This window comes from Thamnophis sirtalis, unplaced genomic scaffold, assembly GCF_051295495.1.
Source record: "Thamnophis sirtalis isolate CommonGarterSnake01/CBP01778 unplaced genomic scaffold, rThaSir2_p1.2 scaffold_4, whole genome shotgun sequence".
Taxonomy (NCBI): Eukaryota; Metazoa; Chordata; class Lepidosauria; order Squamata; family Natricidae; genus Thamnophis; species Thamnophis sirtalis.
In genome coordinates this window covers 122,148,700-122,171,186 of record NW_028261384.1, presented here as the reverse complement: position 1 = coordinate 122,171,186, position 22,487 = coordinate 122,148,700, and the positions used below count along the sequence as shown (strand labels likewise).

Genomic DNA, 22,487 nt, shown 5'->3' with positions numbered 1-22,487 from the left:
TGGATTCAGCCATTTTGTAACCATCGAAGTCCGTCACACCACTGAGTTTGTTTCAAAAGCCCATTCTTGGTTTTGGAAGGCATTTAGAAAAAGTTCTGGAGCTCCAGATCTGCATGAAAACTTTACAAGCAGATGCTTGAGCTGTCACACAGGAAGAGGCCTACTTTGATCCGATCTCTCCATTTTGCACCCACAAAGGGAAAGCAACACCTAATTCATTGCCAAAAGTGCAGTTATTACTGTGCTATGTGGTTCTGGGGAGGTTGCAGACATCCTTCCCCTCTGGGAATTGAATTTAAAAAAAAATAACAACATAGTTCAGATTCAGCTCTTCTACCATGAGCGGTTTCTTAATTTTATCATTGATAGTAAAAATATACACAAATAAACAGGCCAAGAAAGCATCGCCTGGTGTAAACACAGCTTGAAAGCCAAAGGCTAATCCTGTTTGTCTACTATATTCAGTGCTACACAGATCTGTTGCAACTCTACATATTCTTCTAATATAGGAGTCCTCAACTTACAACTACAACCGAGCCCAACATTTCTGTTGTTAAATGAGTCATTTGTTAAGTGAGCCTTGCCTTTCTTGTCACAGTTGTTAAGTAAATAACTTTTTATTGTATTTTCTGGATTTGATATTATATCTTATCTGGCTTTTCCTAGCTGGGGGAATTGTGCTATTGGAGCCTGGGATATTAGAGACTATATCCAGGAGTAGGCTGCTGCGGGTTCGCACGGGTTCAGGCGATCCTCTAGCTAAGGATTCTGCCCAGTTTGGTGAACCCACAAATCCCACCTCTAGCTGGCCCTGCCAACCCCCGCTCCCCTCCCACTCCCAGGAATCTTCACGCAGGCCATTTGGGGATGCCAGGGCCCGCGTGGAGACTCGTGGAGGGCAAAAAATGGGCCTCCCTGAAGTTCCAGAGGGCCTCTGGAGCCTGGGAAGGCCATTTTCACCCTCCTGGTGGCTTGAGGAAAGCTTCTGGACCCCAGGGAGGACAAAAATGCCCCGCCCCCGGTGCATGAGGCCAACTTGGCCACGCCCACCTGCCCACCCAGCAACCAGGCAGAGAACCCGTTGCTTAAAATTTTTAAGCCTACCCCTGATTATGTCTATTTATGACTTTCCTTTTATCCAGCTGTTGTATTAGGTGCATTTGCTGCTTAGCATTATGGCTACAGCGATCTAGAAACCCAATAAGTAAATACAGTAAATAAATTAAAATATGCACCAAATTCTATACAAGATGTAATGGTAACTTTAACAGAAAATACCCAGGTTGGGCTAACTGAGGTTGATGTACTCACATCAACAAGACACATCGAGCAATCCAAACTGGTATCTCTCTCTCTCTCTCTCTCTCTCTCTCACACACACACACACACACAGAGAGAAAATGGAGAAAATCTTTGATTGTACTTTTCATGCATTCTGTTGATCGCCACTTTCTGATCCAAGCCTTCCAGCAGAAGTGCTGAACCATTATCCAAAATTCGATAAATTATAATGCTGAACCTGGAATCTCTTAGTTCTGGATTTATTCATTGTACAACCTACTTAGAAATTACTTCCAATACTTCCCAAAAAAGAGCAGACATTCCTCTGGAACTGGCTGCTTACAAAATTAAGTTTCGAGGTTAATATACCATTTAAATAACATTTTATTGATTTTGGGCTGTTCTGCAGACACCATCTATTCTATAGCAATATTTCTCAACCGTTGTAACTTAAAGAAGAATGGACTTCCCCAGGCAGCACAACTGATCTATAGGGCATGACTGCTTGCTAATCCCAGCCCTTAACCATTCTAATTTTATTGAATGTATATTTAAATCATAAACTATGTTTAGCAAACCATAATGCTTGCATTCATTCACACTACCTGCTCAAGTCAGATCACTTCACACCATGGTTTAGCATCTTGCTGATATTAACCTAACTGAAAGGGTACTGTAGAAAGTCAGCATCCCACCCACTCTCCTAGTAAATGAAATATTTTTGGGAATATTAAAAATGCAGGATAGAATATTTCCCCTAATGGGAAAATTTTTAAGAGAGGCAAAAAAAACCCAACACCAGTATCCCTGCCCCAAGCAGAAACTGAGGCAACCAGCTTTTAGAAATGCAGATTTCGTAATTCTCTCAGAAAGACTGGGTCAGACAGAAACTTCAGATAAGGGACAAGTCAAAGGTTGAAAAGATTAGCTCAGACAAACACCTAGGATTTGCATTTCCCGTTTTGCGTACAAAACCAGCCATGACCCCGACATGACCCCTTAGAAATCAAAAAGGTATAAAAACCCACCCTACTCTCAACTCCATTTTGTCAGGTGTCCCAGAATCACATGCTGTTGGTGGTTCTGTTCATAAATAAATCAACTTGCTTTCCAATCTGTCTCCATTTTATTCTTGGCTTGGAGCTGGGTCTGGATTTTTCTTCCAACAGTACCATTAGCTTACTCAACACAATTGCATTTATAAACTATTTTATTTTGGTTTAGTTTAAAAAAAATAGTTTTGATGAGCTCAGTTACGTCTCGGCCTAAGAAAAGTACACAGAAAAGACAGTCTGGAAATATTTTAATCAAATGACGGGCCTCATTTTCTGCCTTGATGCTGAAAGAGCAACTACTGTAACTACTACTTCTTGGGCTTCTCCATACTAAAATCAGGCAGAATAAAAGAGGAAGGATACGTTCCCATGCTGATGTGTGATCGAAAGTGCCGTGTCCTGGGAGTTAATGAAAGTGAAATAGTTTAATAAAACGGAAGACATGCCTGGAGCAAAAGTTTGTGGCAAGAAGATTTTTGGATCAGGATTTCTCAACCTTGGTAATTTTAAGAGGTGTGGACTTCAACTCCCAGAATTTCCCAGCCACCATAGAGGAAATGAATGGAATTTCCAAATTGGGGTCTTTTTCATCTGGTTTTAGAAAAACCCACCATGATTTGTTTGTTTCTTTCCCCCACCGAACAGTTCAAAGAACATGCAGGAATTCATGTACAGTAGCAGCAAACGCTACTGTTGACTCTTCTATTTTGGCTACCAACTTAATCAGCAGAAAATAATGCAGAAAGAAACTTTTTCATGGTCTTTTAATAAACATCAAGGCATGTTGAGCGGTCTGCGGCTTAAGGGCCAGCCAAAGCATCCTGTTATGCAAAAATAAATAACCCCAAACAAGTATCTTTTTCTCCATTAGTACTTTTCAATTTCCAATTTTCTGTCAATGTCTTTTTCTTTCCCTTCCCTTCCTTCCCTTCCCTTTAATAAGCTTCAATTCAATTTTCCTCCATTGGACAATTCTATCAACTAAAGCCTGAAACATAAAAAGAACATTGTAGGAACTGGGTATGTCTAGTTTAATAGAAAGAAGGACTAGGGGAGACATGTCAGCAGAGTTCCAATATCTCGGGGATTGCCACAAAGAACAGGGAGCCAAGCTATTCTCTAAAGCATCTGAGGGCAGGACAAGAAGCAATGGGTGGAAACTAATCAAGGAGAGAAGCAATCTGGAACTAAGGAGAAATTTCCTGACAGTTAGAACAATTAATCAGAGGAACGACTTGCTTTCAGAAGTTGTGGATGCTCCATTTCTAGAGGTTTTTAAAAAGACACTGGACAACCATCTGCCTGAAATGAAACAGTTTCCTGCTTGAGCAGGAGGTTGGACTAGAAGAACTTCAAGGTCCCTTCCAGCTCTATTATTCTGGAGGAAAAAGTGACTTATAACCGTTTTTCACACTTATGACCATTGCTGCATCCTCTTGGTCACATGATAAGATGCTTGGCAACTGGTTCCTATTTATGACAGTTGTAGTGTCCCAGAGTCACGTGATCAGCTTTTGTGACCTTCTGACAAGCGAAGTCAACGGGGAAGCCAGATTCACTTAACAGCCATGTTACTAACTTATCAACTGTAATGATTCACTTAACAATGGTGGCAAGAAAGGTCGTAAAATGGGGCAAAACTCACTTAACAAATGTCTCACTTAGCAATATACATTTAGAGCTCAATTATGATCTACCTGTACTCTCCATCCCAGCATTGTGGTATTTTCATTTATTTCATTTTATTTACTAAACAGATTTATATAACCGCCCACCCTCACACATATGTCATTCAGGGCGGCTTGCAAAATCACATTCCTGTGCTGAGAAGCAGAATCATTGCAACACTGCTTTTATTTCTCTGCTATTTTGCTGAAACTGCAAGTAGAGGAAGTGCCATTGCTTGCCCGCATTTGGGGGGGGGGGGAAACCATAATGTGTTAGCTTTTGCCAACTCTGCATCTCCTCTCCATCTTGGTCCAGTGATAGAGATGGCTGTAATAAGACATGCATGTCACCAAGGTCTTTCCTAGGAAGACTTTTATTGCAGAATCAACCTGTCTCATTCAAACCCAAATACTCCTGCCTTTTGTTCTTCCTAGTTTGAAATTTATGAGTGAAATCAGTTTCTTAGGATTAGCAGTTCTCCATTCAGAATAGGGTTCTCCAACCTTGGGAACCTTAGGAGGTGTGAACTTCAACTCCCAGAATTCCCCAGGCAGCATCGTTGCGGAATTCTGGGAGATGAAGTCCATGTATTTTTTCAAGGTTGGAAAACTCTGATTTAGAATTTCTCTTGTAACCTTCTACTGGTTGAATACTGTAGGGCCTCCCACATAGATTGCATTCAAAATAGATGAGGATTGTGATGATTGTAAGATTATAGAGGGAAAAAACAATAAGAAAATTGATCAACCAAAATAGATCAGGAATGTCCTCTGATCAACAATGCTGCAACTGGATTGATTAGGGTTAACGTTACCAGACCTCTGGCAAAATGAACCAAATGCTTCTTTTTGTCCTCATTTTTCTATCTGGCAGGCATAGGTTTAAAATCAATTATTGTCTGGCTTTCTGGGTGTCTTTTTTTTCTTTTCTGTACTCTTTTCACAACTATAGTGACTGAAACTTTGGTGTTCTTTGACTATATATATCGCATGTTCTTTCTTTCCTAATTCTTTGATTCTATATTATCGTAAGCATAGATTCTTGAAAATAAAAGCTTTGTTGGAAAAATATTATAATTGAAAATCCAGTCTTCCTGATGCTGGAAATAGTAGTTACATATACCTGTAAGACTAAATACTTTAATTTTTGCTGGTTTTTTCCCCTTCCTCCTTCTTCCTTTCCAATTGTCCATATTTTTCTTTGCCTTGTTATATTAATAACTCTAACTCTGTTTTTTCTTTAGACTATTTATATACTGCCTTTATTAATTTTATAAATAATTTGAGACAACAAATATACCTAATATTCCTTCCTCCTCCTTTTCCCCCCACAATAACAATCCTATGAGGTGGATTGGGCTGAGAGAGTTACTGAACCAGTCAGCCAGCTGGCTTTCATACCTAAAGCAGGACTAGAACTCTCAGTCTCCTCTTGATTGGCCCAAAGTCACCCAATCAGCTTTCATACCTGAGGCATGACTAGAACTCTCAGTCTCCTCTTGATTGGCCCAAGTCACCCAGCCAACTGATTCTATAGTATCAATATCTAAGCACTATACAGCAGGAAGTTGGACCAGAGGACCTCCAAAGTCCCTTCATACTCTATTATTCTGTTCACCTTTTTCTAATAGACTAGTAATCATCAACAATGAAGACTGGTGTTTCCAACGTAAAACATTGCTTGCTTACTTGCTTGCTCGATTAGCAGTAACTTAACAATGAATGTACAATTGACAAGCCCCAGTCCATATACTCAATAACGGTCGCACTGAACTTCTAACAACACAAAATACAATTCCCCCTGGTTTTCAGCAGAGGTAATTTTTAAGTGGGTGAATACTATCTAGTGCTGATTAGCATTTTTAACCATGGAAAAGTTGTATATAGTATAAGAGTTGCTTATGATGAGTGGTATAGAAATGTGAAGAAGTAATATATAAATTGAATTACCAAATGAAGAGTTAAATGTTACAGGAAAATGCATATAAAATCAATACAAGCATCTTCCATCCACATCTTCATGTTGCACAGCTCTGTAGAAAGTAGGGCCTATAAAATAATTAGTATTGTTTCACTTCTGTCTAATCATCAAGTATTAAGTGCCTGGATATTAGGGTGGGGGGGGATTGGCTGAGATGAAAGCTGCTTGCTTTTAAGGTATATGGAAGCAAGCAGCTTGGGGTTTTTTCTCACCCCTCTCACAACATTTAATGTTTAAGGCATGGTTCCCACACTCTTTTAGATGTAAATCTGTGGGGGGGGGAGTTAGGCATCTTATGTAAAAAGAAAACAAAGTAGAGGAAACTGTTAGTTACACGTGGGTGTTGATGTGTGATGTATGCAACACTACATGGAATTGCTAACTGGAGTGTGACTTCCCCTATTCTGGGTAGAGACACTATACTTGGGCTTCAAAAACCTACCTGATAACCCACCAATAAATGGCCACCAGCTTTTTTTTTTTTAAGTTCAGATTTGATAATGTCTTTCATGAGATTTCATAACTACGGAGCTTTCACAGGCCTGGAGACCTGCCAGGCTGATATCTTCCAAATGCCATGCTGTAGCAGCAATTACTTGGCAAGAAGTCAGGAACAGATCTTCACCCTAATGAACTGAACTGTCTCCTGCAAATTCCCCTCCCTTTTCACTCCCCTTTATTCACTATGGGAGGGACCATTCACCGTCCACCTGTGTCTTTACTCCTGTCGGCCCATGTTCCTTAGCTGTTCCCTTCTCCTGGCAGCTCTGCACATGTGCACATCGGGAATAGGCTCCAGCTGTTTTTCTGCCCCCCTGATATCCGACTCTGAAAGCAGCTGGTAACTGTCAGACGTCCTTGGCTCCATCTCTGCCTCCAACACAGAGCATTCATCAGAGCCTTTTCCATACTCCAGGACTGGCCCATGTTCCTTCCCAACCGCCTCACTGTTTGAGTCTTCCACAAGCTCTGCTGGCCACTGGCGGGCCACAGGAGAAGCATCTCAGGAAAAAAAAAACTGTGTTGTTTTGTGCAAAGTTAAAGGTGAGGAAAAGGAGAATTTCTTTCAGATTTGCAAGATTCTTAACATTAAAATAATGATTTGGGTTTCTTCCTTCAGACTACTGTACTTTGACATCCTAACTCAATTTGTTGAAGGAATAAAGTTATGATTCATACATTTCCAATATTTATATAACAGTAGGATCACATCATAACTTTGATTTCGGAAGAAATGCCTGAAAATATCACAGTTAGCCTGGAAAGTAAACAAATGGATCACAAAACCATACAGGAGTTCAAGAGTTTTCACTTGGAACCTCAATGGCCAGGCCGCCAGGCTCACATTACAGAACCATGTTTTGAGACCATGGTTGTGTAAACCAGAGGTGTCAAACTTACATTGTCATGACATCAACATGTGACGTATCATGACTTTTTTCTCCTTCGCTAAACTGGGTGTGGGCGTGGCCAGTGCATGACGCATCTGGCCTGCAGACCGCGAGTTTGACACCTCTGGTATAAAGGCCTCACTCCCTTAATAAGTGTATCATGCTGGGAAAGTGGAAGAACAGAGAAAAAGAGAACAAAGAGGTAGTTCTCAACTTTCAACCACAATTGAGCCCAAAACTCAACTGAGACATTTGTTAAGTGAGTTTTCCCCATTTTACAACCTTTCTTCCCACATTTGCTAAGTGAATCACTCCAGTTGTCAAGTTAGTATCACAGCTGTTAAGTGAATCTGTCTTCCCCATTGATTTTGCTTGTCAGACATTTGCAAAAGGCGATCACAGGACCGCGGACAGTGCAATCGTCATAAATATGAACCAGTTACCAAGCATCCAAATTTTAATCACGTAACCATAGGAACGCTGCAACAATAATAAGTGAAAAACGGTCATGTCATTTTTTTCAGTGCCATTGTAACTTTGAATGGTCATTAAATGAACTGATGTAAGTGGAAGACTACCTGCAGTAGCAAGGGAGATGAATAGCAATTATGGATACATTTATGAAAGATCTGAAGAAACATGTTGAAGATAAATCTTCCTGGAGAAAGTTATTTGTTTGTTTGGTAAGAATTGACACCAATTTGAAAATACATAATCAGCAGGACCTCTTCACAAATGAAGTTTCCTGTTCTTACAAAGCTTCTTACAAAGTATATTTTACAAAGCTTCTGAAATCTTAACATTGCCAGAGTTGAATGTATGATAAGATGAGCTAAAAGTTTAGCCTATTTCATCATACACTCAGTTCTAGCAATGTTAAGCTTTCAGAAGCTTTGTAAAATATTAAAATATTAATATAACAGTTTAGCCCACTTCATCAATTGGGGTGTGTTAAGTTTTTCAATTTCCAAATATTAGGGGTGCTCAAAAGTTGTGACATGCTTTGGAGATTGTAAATAGAATAGAATTCTTTATAGGATAGGATAGGATAGGATAGGATAGGATAGGATAGGATAGGATAGGATAGGATAGGATAGGATAGGATAGGATAGGATAGGATAGGATAGAATTCTTTATTGGTGAAGTATGATTGGACACACAAGGAATTTGTCTTTGGTCCATAAGCTCTCAGTGTACATAAAGAAAAATAAAATAGAATACATTCATCAAGAATATAATTTAGATGTGCTTGGTAAGTAACTACATAAATATCATAACTGTTTAACACATTGTTTGTTTCATTTGAACCATCTGGCATTCTTTTTCTTCTTCTATTTCAAATATTAACAAATATCTACATTTTAGCAATTATATGTTCATCTTTTCTACTGAAAGTGGCCAATGTTGAGAAACGCTGCTCTAAGTCATCACCTCTCCCCCAAGATTTTAGCACTGTAGATTGCAAAGATGACAAGCAGCTAGCAAATCCTTCCAGCGAATGGAGGGAAAATTCTACATATGAGATACTGTGAATGTGTGTGGGAGAGACGTGTAAAGCACATCAACACCTTTCCTAAGAAAGCCAGGCCCTGAAACTGCTGGGGGACTTTTTTAAAGAAACATGCTGGTTCTGAGTGGTGCCTTTGTGGTAAAGACAACACAGGAATTCTTGCTGCCACAATCTGACTTGCGCTTCCCCCAGCCCTGTGCATGCCCATGCAATCCCTCCGCCACCTGCACATGCATGCGTTTTCCCGCATGTGTGGCCAAGACCCGAAAATCAGCTGGCCAGTGGGAGGCGCCCGCACAGTAGGACTGAGCTAGGCAACGGCTCATGTGCCCTCAGAGGGCTCCGTGTGCCATAGGTTCGCCATCACTATTTTTGCCCATGCCAGAAGAAGCATAAATGGACACAACTGAGGAGAAACAATGGGCCATTGTGGGAGGCAATTCTGGAACCCACTCTTAAAGCCATTGTTTTCCTCAAGCCCTTGTTCTTCTTCCAGGATAGGCTGGAGTTACTTGTTTAGTAACAAAAAGTCTGGTTCCAATTATGGTCATAAGTTGAGAACTATTTTATTAGCTGTGGACTGGAAATTTTTTTACCAACCACCAGATGCCAGCAAAGATGTCTTTGCAGATATCAAATGGCCATCCCAATTTTTGTTGTCCAAGTTTGGAATCCACCTGAGGACAGGCCATCAACTGCTGAATATAAAGAAATTTGGAGATAACTGTTGAAAATGGATGAACTGTTGAAGGAGGAACAGCAAATCAGTCCTGAGAAAGGCCTAAAAGGGTCAGAATAATTCCATCTTGATTTTGTTTGATATAAGAGGATCAGGCTTTTACAATTCTGTTATTCTGGCCTTCAAAACAAAAACACATTCCTGGAATCTTTCTGGCATCTATTTCAGACCTGGTCTACCTCAAAATCCAAGGACTGACAGTAAGAAGAAGCACTTAGCTCTTAAAAACTGGCTCTCCACCCACCAGTCTCACCTACACCAACCCAAATCTGGTAGCTTCGGGTATGGTAGTGTGGTTCCTCTAGCAGAAACAAGCATTGGATGCCATCAACTGGCCCAAAGCAAGAATTCTGAATGAAAGAAGAAAGTGCCTCTCTGGATTCCAAGAAGAAACAGGAAAGAACTTTCTAGATATCTCAGGACAATCACCATAAGCTTCTGACCCCAATGAGGATGTGAATGGTGACAAGATTTTCTGAACTTGCTTCTCTTCATGTGCACCTTTCATTACCACACTAGGTAACATCATCAGAGCAGGGAGAAATGAGCTTGTTGGCTGTTTCCCTATGGTAACTTGTCTTATCAACTTTATTTGTTTCTTTATTGATTGGTCTTTAAGTGGCTATCTCTTCTTTATTGTTTTTGTTTAGCTAGTACTGCTTCACAGGGAGTTGGTTAAGATGTAAGGTGAGGAAGGATGTGTTTAGGCCTTGTTTTTCTGATCTTTGGTTGCTTCCATTTGTGAGTGGTTTATGGATCTTATCTCAGTGGATCTGTTCATGGTTAAAATGCCATGCCCATTGGAATTCTCTTGCATTTATGGACCAGGCTTGATCAAAGAGGTCTAAAGTTTCCTAATTGAAATGTTGATTGAACTTGTCAATGTGTTATGAAATGTGTTATTTTATTAGGTCTCCTCGGGGATGAATTCTCTCCATTTTCTTCCTGTCCCCCCCCAATCAATCAATCAATCAATCAATCAGAATAGAGCTGGAAGGGACCTTGTAGGTCTTCTAGTCCAATCCTCAGCTCAAACAGGAAACCTTAAACCATATCAGATAGGTGGTTATTCAGTCTCTTCTTAAAAACCTCCAGTGATGAACCACTTCTGATGGCAAGCTGTTCCATTAGTTGATTGGCCTCACTGTCAGAAAATTTCTCTTTACTTTTAGGTTGAATCTCTCCTTGATCAGTTTCCATCCATTATTCCTTGTCTGCTCTTCAGGTACTTTGGAAAAAGGTTGACCTCCTCCACTAGTTAATTGTTCTCACTCTTAAGAAATTCCTCTTAGTTCTAGGTTGGTTCAATCCTTGATTAGTTTCCATCTATTGTTTCTTGTCTTGCTTTTAGATGCTTTAGAAAAATAAGTTAGAATAGAATAGAATAAAATAGAATAGAATAGAATAACAGAGTTGAGGTGGTCTTCTAATCCTTGAACTTTACACTGTAGATAATTCCTTTGTTTTTGTGCAGGATGCTCTGGAGAGATTTTGTTGGTTTATAAAATCAACATAATTAGCTATTATGTTAGAAGCTTCAGAGATATTTTTCATATAAGATGAAGTTATTCTGCAGGAGCGTGGTGGCTCACATGGTTACGGGACATTCGATCCCTCTCCTTGATGTGGACATGAAAAGTGGCTACCAAGTGACCCAACAAGAAAGGGGAGGGGGTTATTCTATTCATAAACTGGCCGGATTTTGTAATGGATGCATGGAAAGACACTTTTTGAGGAAGCAGTGTGGATATCTATAGTTTGGAGCATGCTATATTTCTCCTTTTTTATTTCTCCTTTTTTGGAGTTTTGGGTTATTGCGGTGCATTTTTGCTTGACCATAAAGAGTTCTGACACAGATAGTTATGTATAATTTTGGCCCCGTGACAGTTGAGTACTTAATTGTTGGGGTTGTTTTATACTACACTTACGTTTATAGTTTTTGCCATTGTTTTTCTTGCTGATGAATGTGTGCAGGAAGACTCACACTGCTGCTGTTTTCTTCTTTTCTTATCATTCTGATTACATGGAATTATACATGTTTGTAAATCTAAGTGGTCCCTTTTGATAATGATGAATGTGTCCTCCGTATAATAGAACCATACAGATTGTATCTGTGGGAGGACTATATTTTTCAGGAATTGCTTTATTGTTTCTGTTATAAATCTTGAGATGGGTGATCTTTTGGGTGTTCCTTCAATGAATTTGTATATTTGTCCATCAAAATGGAACTTCAAATTGATGAAGGGGAATACAGTAAGGTCCCAAAGTCCACATATTTGAGTGTTTGCGTGTTCTGCTGGGCATAGTATGTAGTGTAGTACTGTTGCAATTGAGATCTTCATCAGTTTTGGATCTATGTGTGTGAAGAATGGAATAACATAGATGAAACGATGATTTCATCAGCTTCAATTCTCTTCAAGTGGACAAGTCTGTATCAACCAAACCTATTTTCTCTAATGGGGAGGTTTGGTTTAAGCAGTGTTTGGATGCCTGATGACCTTCCTATCCAATAACTTGATGGTTTTCCATTTTGAATACAGAATTTTCCATTTTTGAATACAGAATTTTAACCTTTGCCAGATATCCATGAAAACCACTTAAAGGGTTAATTTAGAGCTGTATATAGTTAACTTTCTGATGAAGATAATATCAAAACAAAGAACTGAATGCTCCCCAGAGCTAGCATTTGTATGATTCAACAATTCCCTTAAAGATGATCATCTATTTACTTTTAGTAACAAAACCAATCATTGCTCAATGTTGGAAATTTCTTGAAAATTTAATAATTGAGTTATGAATGTGAAAATCTTAGAATAAGATTCTAAGGAGCAAGAATCGTACTTTTGTCAAATCAGGCTATTTTTATGCTGTTAATTGAATGTTTTGTCGACTCTCAGAATACATGGAAACATTCTATTGATTGATTGATTGATTTTGTCCTATGACCTTCTACTCTTTATTTAGTTCTTTCTCTTTTTGTGTACACTATTTACTGAATCAAGTAATTAAAATTAAAATCAATGTGCAGGTGTTAACTGCCTTTCCTGTCCCAAAGTGTGAGGCTATCATCTTATTATATCACCATCCTAGCAGAGAAAAAAGAAACTGAATGTGGGGATTTTTTATTACAAATGGGACTTGTGTCTTATATTCCATCATCTATCAATTTATTGTTTAATGGGTTCCCTACTTCTTGTGATGAGCATATTAAAAACCTGTATCCTGGGAGGTTCTATATTATCTAGGACAACGGTGTCAAATTCAAGGCCCGTGGGCCATATCCAGCCCGCAAGGTGCTTAGATCTGTCCCGCTTGGTCACCTTAGAAACAGTGATGGACTGGCCTGCGGTGCCACTGCCAGCAAAAATGGGGTCCGGGGGGCCAGGCTCCATTTTATATGGCAGAAGGCTAGCAAAATAAACTAAAAGCAAAACAAACAAAAGGAGAAATGTTTCCCCTTTTGCATTTGAGCATCCAAGAAAGGACAGAAAAGGGGAAAGGGAAAGCGGAAAGAAAAATAAGGAAAGATGGGGGGACAGCAAGGAAGGAAAAATAAGGAAGAAGGGGAAGAAGAAAGGAGAAGGAAAAAGAAGAATAGGAAGGAAGGAGGGAGGGAGGGAGGGAGGGAGGGAGGGAAGGAAGGAAGGAAGGAAGGAAGGAAGGAAGGAAGGAAGGAAGGAAGGAAGGAAGGAAGGAAGGAAGGAGATTATAGTGAGAGAGATGGAGGGTCTGAGGGATATCCTGCCTTAGCACTTGGCCACCACAAGTACCCCTGACACAAATGATGTTGAGCTGGCCACATCCCTTACACACACACACGAGATCAAATGCAACCCTGATGAGGCCCTTAATGAAATCAAGTTTGACACTCCTGATCTAGAAGGCCTGGTGTTACACTGGACTCCCAATTTTCTTAAACTGGGTGAAGCGCCTAACCTTCCAGTTTATCAGACACCACGACTGTATCCATCTCTGCATCGCCAATGGATTTGCTTAAGCAAATGCTTGAAAAAACTGTACAGCTGATCTTCACAACCATCAACCATCCATTAGAAGAAAAGTTGCTAATATATCTTGAGAGCAGGAATGTGTGATATCTGCCCTTCACAGTAAACCCCCCCCCAAAAAAAACCAACTTCAGTCCACAACATGGTCCAATTTATGAGTTGAGCTTATCTTCATTACAAGTATTGCTTGACTTACAACAGATCACTTAATGACTTTTCAGTTACAATGGCACTGAAAAAAGTGACTTATGACCATTTTTCACATTTATGATCATCACAGCATCTCAATGGTCACATGAGTTACATTTGGATGCTTGACAGCTGACTCGCATTTATTACAGTTACAATGTCCCAGGATTGTGGGATCCCCTTTTGCGACCTTCTGACAAGCAAAGTCAATGGGGAAACCAGATTCACTTAATAACTGTGTTGCTAACTTAACCACTGCAGTGATTCATTTAACAACTGTAGCAAGAAAAATTGTAAATTGGGGCAAAACTCACTTAATAAATTTCTCAGCAACATAAATTTTGAGCTTAATTGTGGTTGTAAATTGAGTACCTATATAGACAAATGTTTCCACTCCAACTGGCCAATCTATGCTCTTTCCATTCTTGGGTCACTGGTACCTGACCTCTCTGGATATTTTGTCTTAGACTGAATCTCCCCTTTTGAGTGAACCTGGGCTGTTTTCTTCATTCTGTCTATGGATGACATTTTTAAAAAATAAATTCACCTGAGAAGTTAAAAGTTGGTTTCCTCCTCCTTCTCTTTCCTTCCTTCCTTCCCTCCCTCCCTCCCTCCTTCCATCCATACATCCATTCCTTCCTCTCACCCTTCTGCCACTGGACATACCACTAATCACAAAATATCTATCATTGGAAACCACATATCCAGGGATAAAATTCAGCAGGTTCTGGAGAACTGGTAGCGGAAATCTTGAGTAGTTCGGAGAACCAGCAAATGCCACCTCTGGCTGGTCCCAGATTGGGCTGGGAATGGAGATTTTGCAGTATCCTTCCCCTGCCATACCCACCAAGCCACGCCCACCAAACCATGTCACGCCCACCAAGCTACGCCCACAGAACCATTAATTTAAAAAATTGAATTTCACCATTGCACACATCCCTCAAAGACTGACACACAGAAAGTAACTCAGTTGGTGTACAGGTGAGATGGGTAGATGGGTGAATCAAGAGAATCCACCACTGTGGCCAAACCAGAGGAAGGAAATGAAATCTGGAAAATGATTTCTTAAGTTAAATTCCAACCAGTTAAGCCATAAACAGCTTAAGGTCATACTGTAATGCAGAAAACCTCTAAAGATATCTAGATGATTGGTCTCAAGGACATATTACGCCTTTTTAAAAGCAAAATGCTCTGGAAAAAACAAAACAGTTGCCATTGTGAGAATGGTTGACATTGCATGGCACTCAGTGATGGGTTTCCATTATTTTTACTACAATTTTTTTTCTACATTACTGCATGTGCAAAGCGTCTGGGCAGGTGGGCGGAGCTTCCTTCTGCCGCTACTACTGGTTCCCCCGATCCAGGCCGAACCGGGAACAACCCACCTCTGATGGCACTTCAGATGAGCATTGCGTGCCAAACTATAGAAGTATCCTTCAAACTGGGGAGTTGATAGCTGAGTTTGATGCTACACCCAAGGAGCATTTCAAAAACCCTACTCACACTACAATTCTTAATAAGAAATCCAAAATAAGATCACATAGTTACTGACCACAAACCAGAAAATGGTGATAGATCTGATGCCAGAAGTATATCAGCAGCCCAACTCAACTAAGCAGCCTACAATGCTGCTAGTACAAAAATTATTAAAAATAAAAATTACTTAGTTATTCCAGGCAGTACTTTTGACATCAACTTTCTTTTATGAATGAATTTCACCTAGGAGAGATGGCTGGCATAAAAGTTTAATAAATAAATAAATAAATAAATAAAATTTAATTGTGTACTTAGCAACAGACCCTACTGAAAATGTTTCTGCAGCGGTGACCGTTATTTTCTAGAATGAATGAAGTATCTGATGGTAACATAGAACAGGGGTGAGTTAGGCACTATGGCAACTTTATGACATGTGGACTTCAACTCCCAGAATTCCTGAGTCAGCATGCCTAGCTTGGGAATTCTGGGAATTGAAGCCCACTTGTTGCCATAGTTGCCTGCCCACCCCTCCTATTGAAGATAGTATGACAACTCTGCTTTTTGGAAAAGCTGGAAGATGTGGCGGTTGTTATGGTTTCTGTAAGAGGTCAGAGTTACAACGAACTCTGAAAGTTAAATCCTCAAACTGTCTTTGTTCTACTCATTTCTCTTTCGCGGAATTTGCAATCAGAGATATTTTGTCAACTTCTATTGAGACTGAAGATTTTTTTTTTTTAATGGAATCAAAGCATCTATGAGTAGTCCTCAACTTATGACCCAAATGGAACTCGCCCATTGTGGTTATAAGTCGTGACATAAGTCATAAAGTGGGTTACCACATGACCAACCTGATTTTATGATCTTTTTTCTCAGCAGTTGTTAATTGGTCATTAAGCGAACCTATGAGGTACTTTGTCAAAACCTGAAAATAAATTCCAGATTTCAGCAAAACATTGTAAATCATAGTCATGTGACTGCAGGTTGCTGCAAACGACCATAAATGTGGCCTGATTGCAAGCATCCAAAATGGGGAGATAGCCATTACCTTTGTGGGGGGGGGGGGAGAGTTTCCATTGTAACCTTGAATGGTTGCTAAGTGACTGGTCATAAGTTGAGGACCAGCTATATGTTTTGTTCTCTGCATTGACTCAGCAGTGGTAAATGTTGATGCGACATTCGGAACAACCTTTCCACTCTGAGTACTTTACAACAAGATGCAAATGTTAAGTGTGAGAGATTAAAGCCTACACAACACCAAAGTGGAATAACAAAACATGCCATTTTGTTCTCTTTGACAGGAATTGTTTCTGGGAGAACTGTGGCAGAAGGTGCTGGAATCTCAGAAATATCCCTATTTTTAAAATACTGGCTGGTTTAATATGGTGGCCTAACATAATGTTTGAAATAAATTTTGATAACAAGACATTTCAAGACATTTCAAGCCGACAGTTTGCAGGGTAAAAGAAGATAAAAATTAAACAATCTCGCAGGGGTGTTGTTATTGTGGGGAACAATGATAGGAGATTCCTAGGGAGTCAGATTGAGTTCCTGGGGGAAAAAGACAGGTTATAAATTTAGCACAGAGAGCCAGTCTGATCTAATGGTTAAGGCATCAGGCTAGAAATCGGGAAGCTGTGAGTTCAAGTCTTGTCTTAGGCATGAAAGCCAGCTGGATGATCTTGGGACAGTCACTCTCTCTCAGCTCAACCCACCTCACAGGGTTATTGTAGGAGGAGGAAAGTGGATATGTTTTTCATAAGGTATTTGTAAAATAATAAATGGCCAATACAAATACATTAAAATGTATATAATTAAAATAAATAACCATCATATGTGGTGGACGTGTCCGAAAGCCAAGGAATTCTGGATAAAAATTCAAAAATGATTAGAAGAAATAAAAGAACAAAAAAATGACATGAACCCTGAGCTGTTTCTTCTAGGAATCATATATATATATATATATATATATATATATATATGTATATGTATATGTATATGTATATGTATATGTATATGTATATGTATATGTATATGTATATGTATATGTATATGTATATGTATATGTATATGTATATGTATATGTATATGTATATGTATATGTATATGTATATGTATATGTATATGTATATGTATATGTATATGTATATGTATATGTATATGTATATGTATATGTATATGTATATGTATGCATGCATGTTTTCTGAGGTTATCAAATCATATATATATGATTTTGTTTTGGAATATATGGAATGTTTTTTTGTTTTTTTGTTTCCAACTTTGGACAAATGAGATTCCGGCAGCAGTAATTATATGAAGCATTATATATTGGATATATATATTGGAGAGATATATATATTAGGTTCAAATCCCAGTAAGGGTATGGCTAGCTGATGAGAGCTAAATAGCTTGAAATAGATCTATACTAGTCTCCCTTTATTTATTTATCAGCACAAATACAACAATATATATATCCTATATCTATATCCTATATCCTATATCCTATATCCTATATCCTATATCTATATCTATATCTATATCTATATCTATATCTCTATCTCTATCTCTATCTCTATCTCTATCTCTATCTCTATCTCTATCTCTATCTCTATCTCTATATCTATATCTATATCTATATCTATATAATGCTTCATATAATATAATATAATATATATATATATATATATATATATATATATATCCTATTGCTTCATATAATAGATATAGGTATAGGTATAGGTATAGGTATAGGTATAGGTATAGGTATAGGTATAGGTATAGATATAGATATAGATATAGATATAGATTAGATATAGATATAGATATAGATATAGATATAGATATAGATATAGATATAGATATAGATATAGATATAGATATAGATATAGATATAGATATAGATATAGATATAGATATAGATATAGATAGATATAGATATAGATATAGATATAGATATATATTGCTTCATATAATTACTGCTGCCGGAATCTCATTTGTCCAAAGTTGGAAACAAAAAAACATTCCCTCAAATGCAGAAATTATTAAAAAAAAGGTGCTAGAATACTTGGAAATGGACAAACTAACAATGGAACTAAGAGATAGAGAGGAAACAGAATACTACATGGAATAGGTGGTATAACTGGCTCAAAAAGAGATGTAAAATCAATGCATAAAGAACACATAGCAAATACAATCAAAAGAGATGGCATAGACTTAGAAAGCAATAAAGATGGAAATATTGTATATAGATGTATATATTGTAAAAATGAGAAAATATAAAACAAAGAAAAATATTGTATAAGATAATAGAATGGAAAATGGAAAACCCGAAATCAGAAAAAAGAAATACCGATAACGTAAAGCTGTAAAATGTAATTGTGATTTTAATGTTTGGAAAATGTCAAATAAAAATATCTGAAGGAAAATTAGCGTAGCTACTGTACATGGAACTAATGAATTGGCAAGGAAATAGCTACAAGGACGACATTATATATAGTATATATATACAGTATATACATTACACTTATCAGGTTTAACATGATCAAGAGACCCAGCAAACATTTCTCAAACCATCCAGCAAAGTATAGTTAACTGCATTTTGCAATGGGATCTTGTGCCGGTCAGCTGGCACTTCCTGTGGTTGCGAGTTGTGTGCGCATGATTTGCCAATTTTCACATTTTCAGCGACAACAAACCCTGCTTTTGTAGTGAAAAATCGTTCATCCTGGTTCAAAATTAGAGCAGGCGAATGGTTCCTTTAGAAGCAACTCTGGCCAATTTTTCAACTTTTCTTTCCTTCTTGAAGTTTTCGGAAAGTGAAAGCCTGCTTAACCAGAAAGGAGCCATGACTCCTGAAGACACAGAAGATTATAGCAATGGGTAGAATAATCTATAAAAAGCCATGGATACGCAGGTTTAGCATTTTAACCATCCTTTAACGGATGGTCTGTGTTCGAATGATGAAATACCACCCTATTATCGGGAAGTGCTCAGAATCAAATCTGAGAAATTTGCATGCAAGATTTGCTAAATAACAGCTCCGCCTTGAGTCTTTCTGGCTGAGTGCTCAATCACCATCCTCAGCCCTAAAGTCAACCTTGGCAACCTCATTTATGACTTGTTTTTCACCTCCATCCCTCTCCGCCATTCCCCCATCACCCAGTCTTTAAAAGAAAGGAAACAGCAGAGAGGACCCAACCGTTGGTGGGATTTTCACAGACCTCCCTCCCTTGCCCACAAAACAAGCTTACCTCGCAGACTCAGTCCGAGCATCAGGGTGAACAAACCGCGCGGAAATACTAAACCAGCCATGCTGAAGTGGTGAAAAACAGGTGCAAGAGATCACTTTCCAAAGTGCATGGCCAGGACCGTGCACCACCAGGTCACTAATTTGATAGCACCTTCTCCTCCTCCCCCAGAAGCCACAGAGGCTCAACTCCCAAAACAGAAATAGGAAGAAGTGAGGGTGAATTTCGACATCAAGTAATCTTCTGCACAGCAAGATCTGAAGGGGAGGGAGGAGTGAAAAGAGGAGGAGAGAAAGCTTCTACCGGATTGACATCTGACATCACCAACTTAAATATAAATAAACTTAAATATAAGGGTTCCTGAGCAACCCTCAGAAAGTTGGTGAGATGCTGCACCTCTAGCATCTGATCAGTTGTGAAAATATCTACAGACCCCTCACATCCTGGACATAAATTTTTTCAACTTCTACTCTAAAACGACATTATAGGGCATTGCACAGCAGAACAACTAGACACAAGGACAGGTTTTACCGGAATGCCATCACTCTGCTAAACAACTAATTCCCACAACATTGTCATATTACCTTCTAAGACTGTATTACTATTATTCTTCTCTATTCTTCCACTTATGACTATAACCATGCTGCTTGTATCTTTAACATTTATATTTTTATTTGTTTCCTAGTATAATTTGAATTGCTTATTAATAACCTATGACTATCCCTAAGTGTTATATCTTATGATTCTTGATGAATGTATTTTTAATGTACACTTGAGAGCTTATGCACCAAAAACAAATTTCTTGTGTGTCCAATCACACTTGGCCAATAAATAATTCTATTCTATTCTATTCTATTCTATTCTATTCTATTCTATTCTATTCTATTCTATTCTATTCTATTCTATGCCATGCCATGCCATGCCATGCCATGCCATGCCATGCCATGCCATGCCATGCCATTTAATAAAAGCTGCCTGAGAGACACCAGGGGATTTCATTGAAAAGCACCACACATCTTTAAAGTGATATAATTTATTTATTTGTTTGTTTGTGTGTTTGTTTATTGAATTTATATTGCTACCTATTCATCCATGGCAACTCATGATGCAAGAACCAGCAATATGCTTGGGTCATGAATCACACTTTTCCTATTTTGTAGCTTTGAAGAACCCTAGAAAGTTTGTCAGGCAGACAATTTTTTAAAAATCTGATTCCTCCCCCCACCTTCCCCTATGTTTGCTTTGAGAGGCTCTGAGGAGATTTTAAAAGGTACAAATTTTATTTATTTTATTTAGTTTGCCAAATGTGTACAAGATAACAGGTATAAGTATAAACATTTATGAGGTTCTTTTTTTATCACACCTTTTTTTACTTTATGAGTAACTCGAGGAAGCAAGCATGCTTCTTCCCCCATCTATTTCCTCCACAACAACTCAGCAAGATGGGTTGGGCGGAGGGACAGTGATTACTCCAAAGTCACCCAGCCTAAGACAGTACTAGAAGTAGAACTCATCATCTCCTGGATTTTAGCCTAGAGCCTGAACTACTAAACTGGTTCTCAGCCACTTCGCTTCTTTTTGTTGGCTCCAAATAGCACAATAATTAATTTTTTAGCTGGCAAATGACCAAGGAATGTTTCAGAAACCTCATCAAGGCTTGGGGACACACAAGAATTGTGAGTCAAAGGTTCCCTTTGTTTTAATGATTTAGGGGTTTTTCCCCCTCTAAAGCAGAATTGGATAACCCATGTGGCCCTGGCAGACCCATTTTTGGCTTGGACAATCCCACAAGGACAACACTGCCCTCTTCAGAGATGAGCTATGTCAGAGCTTGCCAAGAGTTGTTTGCTCATGGAAATATGTGTTATTGTTGTTGTTAGTTGTGAAGTCATGTCTGACCCATCGCGACACCAGGGACAACGTTCCTCCAGGCCTTCCTGTCCTCGAACATCGCCCGGAGTTCATTTAAGCTCACACCTACTGCTTCAGTGACTCCATCCAGCCACCTCATTCTCTGTCGTCCCCTTCTGCTTTTGCCCTCCATCTTTCCCAGCATTAGGCTCTTCTCCAGTGAGTCCTTCCTTCTCATCAGGTAGCAAAGTATTTGAGTTTCATCTTCAGGATCTGGCCTTCTAAAGAGCAGTCAGGGCTGATCTCCTCTAGGACTGACCAGTTTGATAGCCTTGCAGTCCAAGGGACTCGCAGGAGTCTTCTCCAGCACCATAGTTCAAAGGCCTCAATTCTTTGGCTCTCAGCCTTTCTTATGGTCCAACTTTCACAGCCAAACATTGCAACTGGGAAAACCATAGTCTTGACTTGAAATATGTGAGAAGGTATTAATTTCTACTTCTGAACCAAAATTCAAGGATTAGCACTGCAGGCAGCCAAACAAGACAGCAAGCTGGCTGCCGTCCAGAAATATGCAAACTCAGCCAAGACCTTTTTAAAGCAAAAAGTTTGTTTTACCTAATGCTAAAGTCAGCAATGGCCCCAGAATTAAGGTTTGACCTGGGTCAAGACCAGGAATCCAATACACGCAGTCCTCGATTTATAATCAAAATTGATTGTAAATCAAAATTGAACCCAAAATTTCTGTTGCTAAGTGAAACAGTGGTTAAGTTAATTTTACCCCATTTTATGACCTTTCTTGCCACAGTTGTTAAGTGATTCATTGCATTTGTTAAGTTGGTAACACGTGGTTGTTAAGTGGATCTGCTTTGCTTTGCTCGTCAGAAGGTCGCAAAAAGAGATCACATGACCCCAGGACACTGCAACTAAATACTAATCATAACTTTGAACGGTCACTAAATGAACTGTTGTAAGTCGAGACTACACATAAACTAAGGACAAGTGCAAGAGACAGACACCAGACCTGGTGAGTTGGAATCCACATTTTGAAGCACGGCATAGCATGGAAAACACAGAATAACAGAAGAGTTGGAAGGGA

At 38.9% G+C, this 22,487-nt stretch overlaps 1 protein-coding gene across 1 annotated transcript in view; it reads right to left on the bottom strand.

The window, feature by feature from the left end:
* ITGAL (integrin subunit alpha L) overlaps positions 1-19,738 on the bottom strand; it is an 88,033-nt gene extending 68,295 nt beyond the window's left edge. The window contains exon 1 of the mRNA XM_087714046.1: positions 19,544-19,738. Within this exon, the coding sequence (XP_087570172.1) occupies positions 19,544-19,604 (61 nt within the window). The 5' untranslated portion in view covers positions 19,605-19,738. The remainder of the gene's footprint in view (positions 1-19,543) is intronic.
* Positions 19,739-22,487: the final 2,749 nt, after the last annotated feature.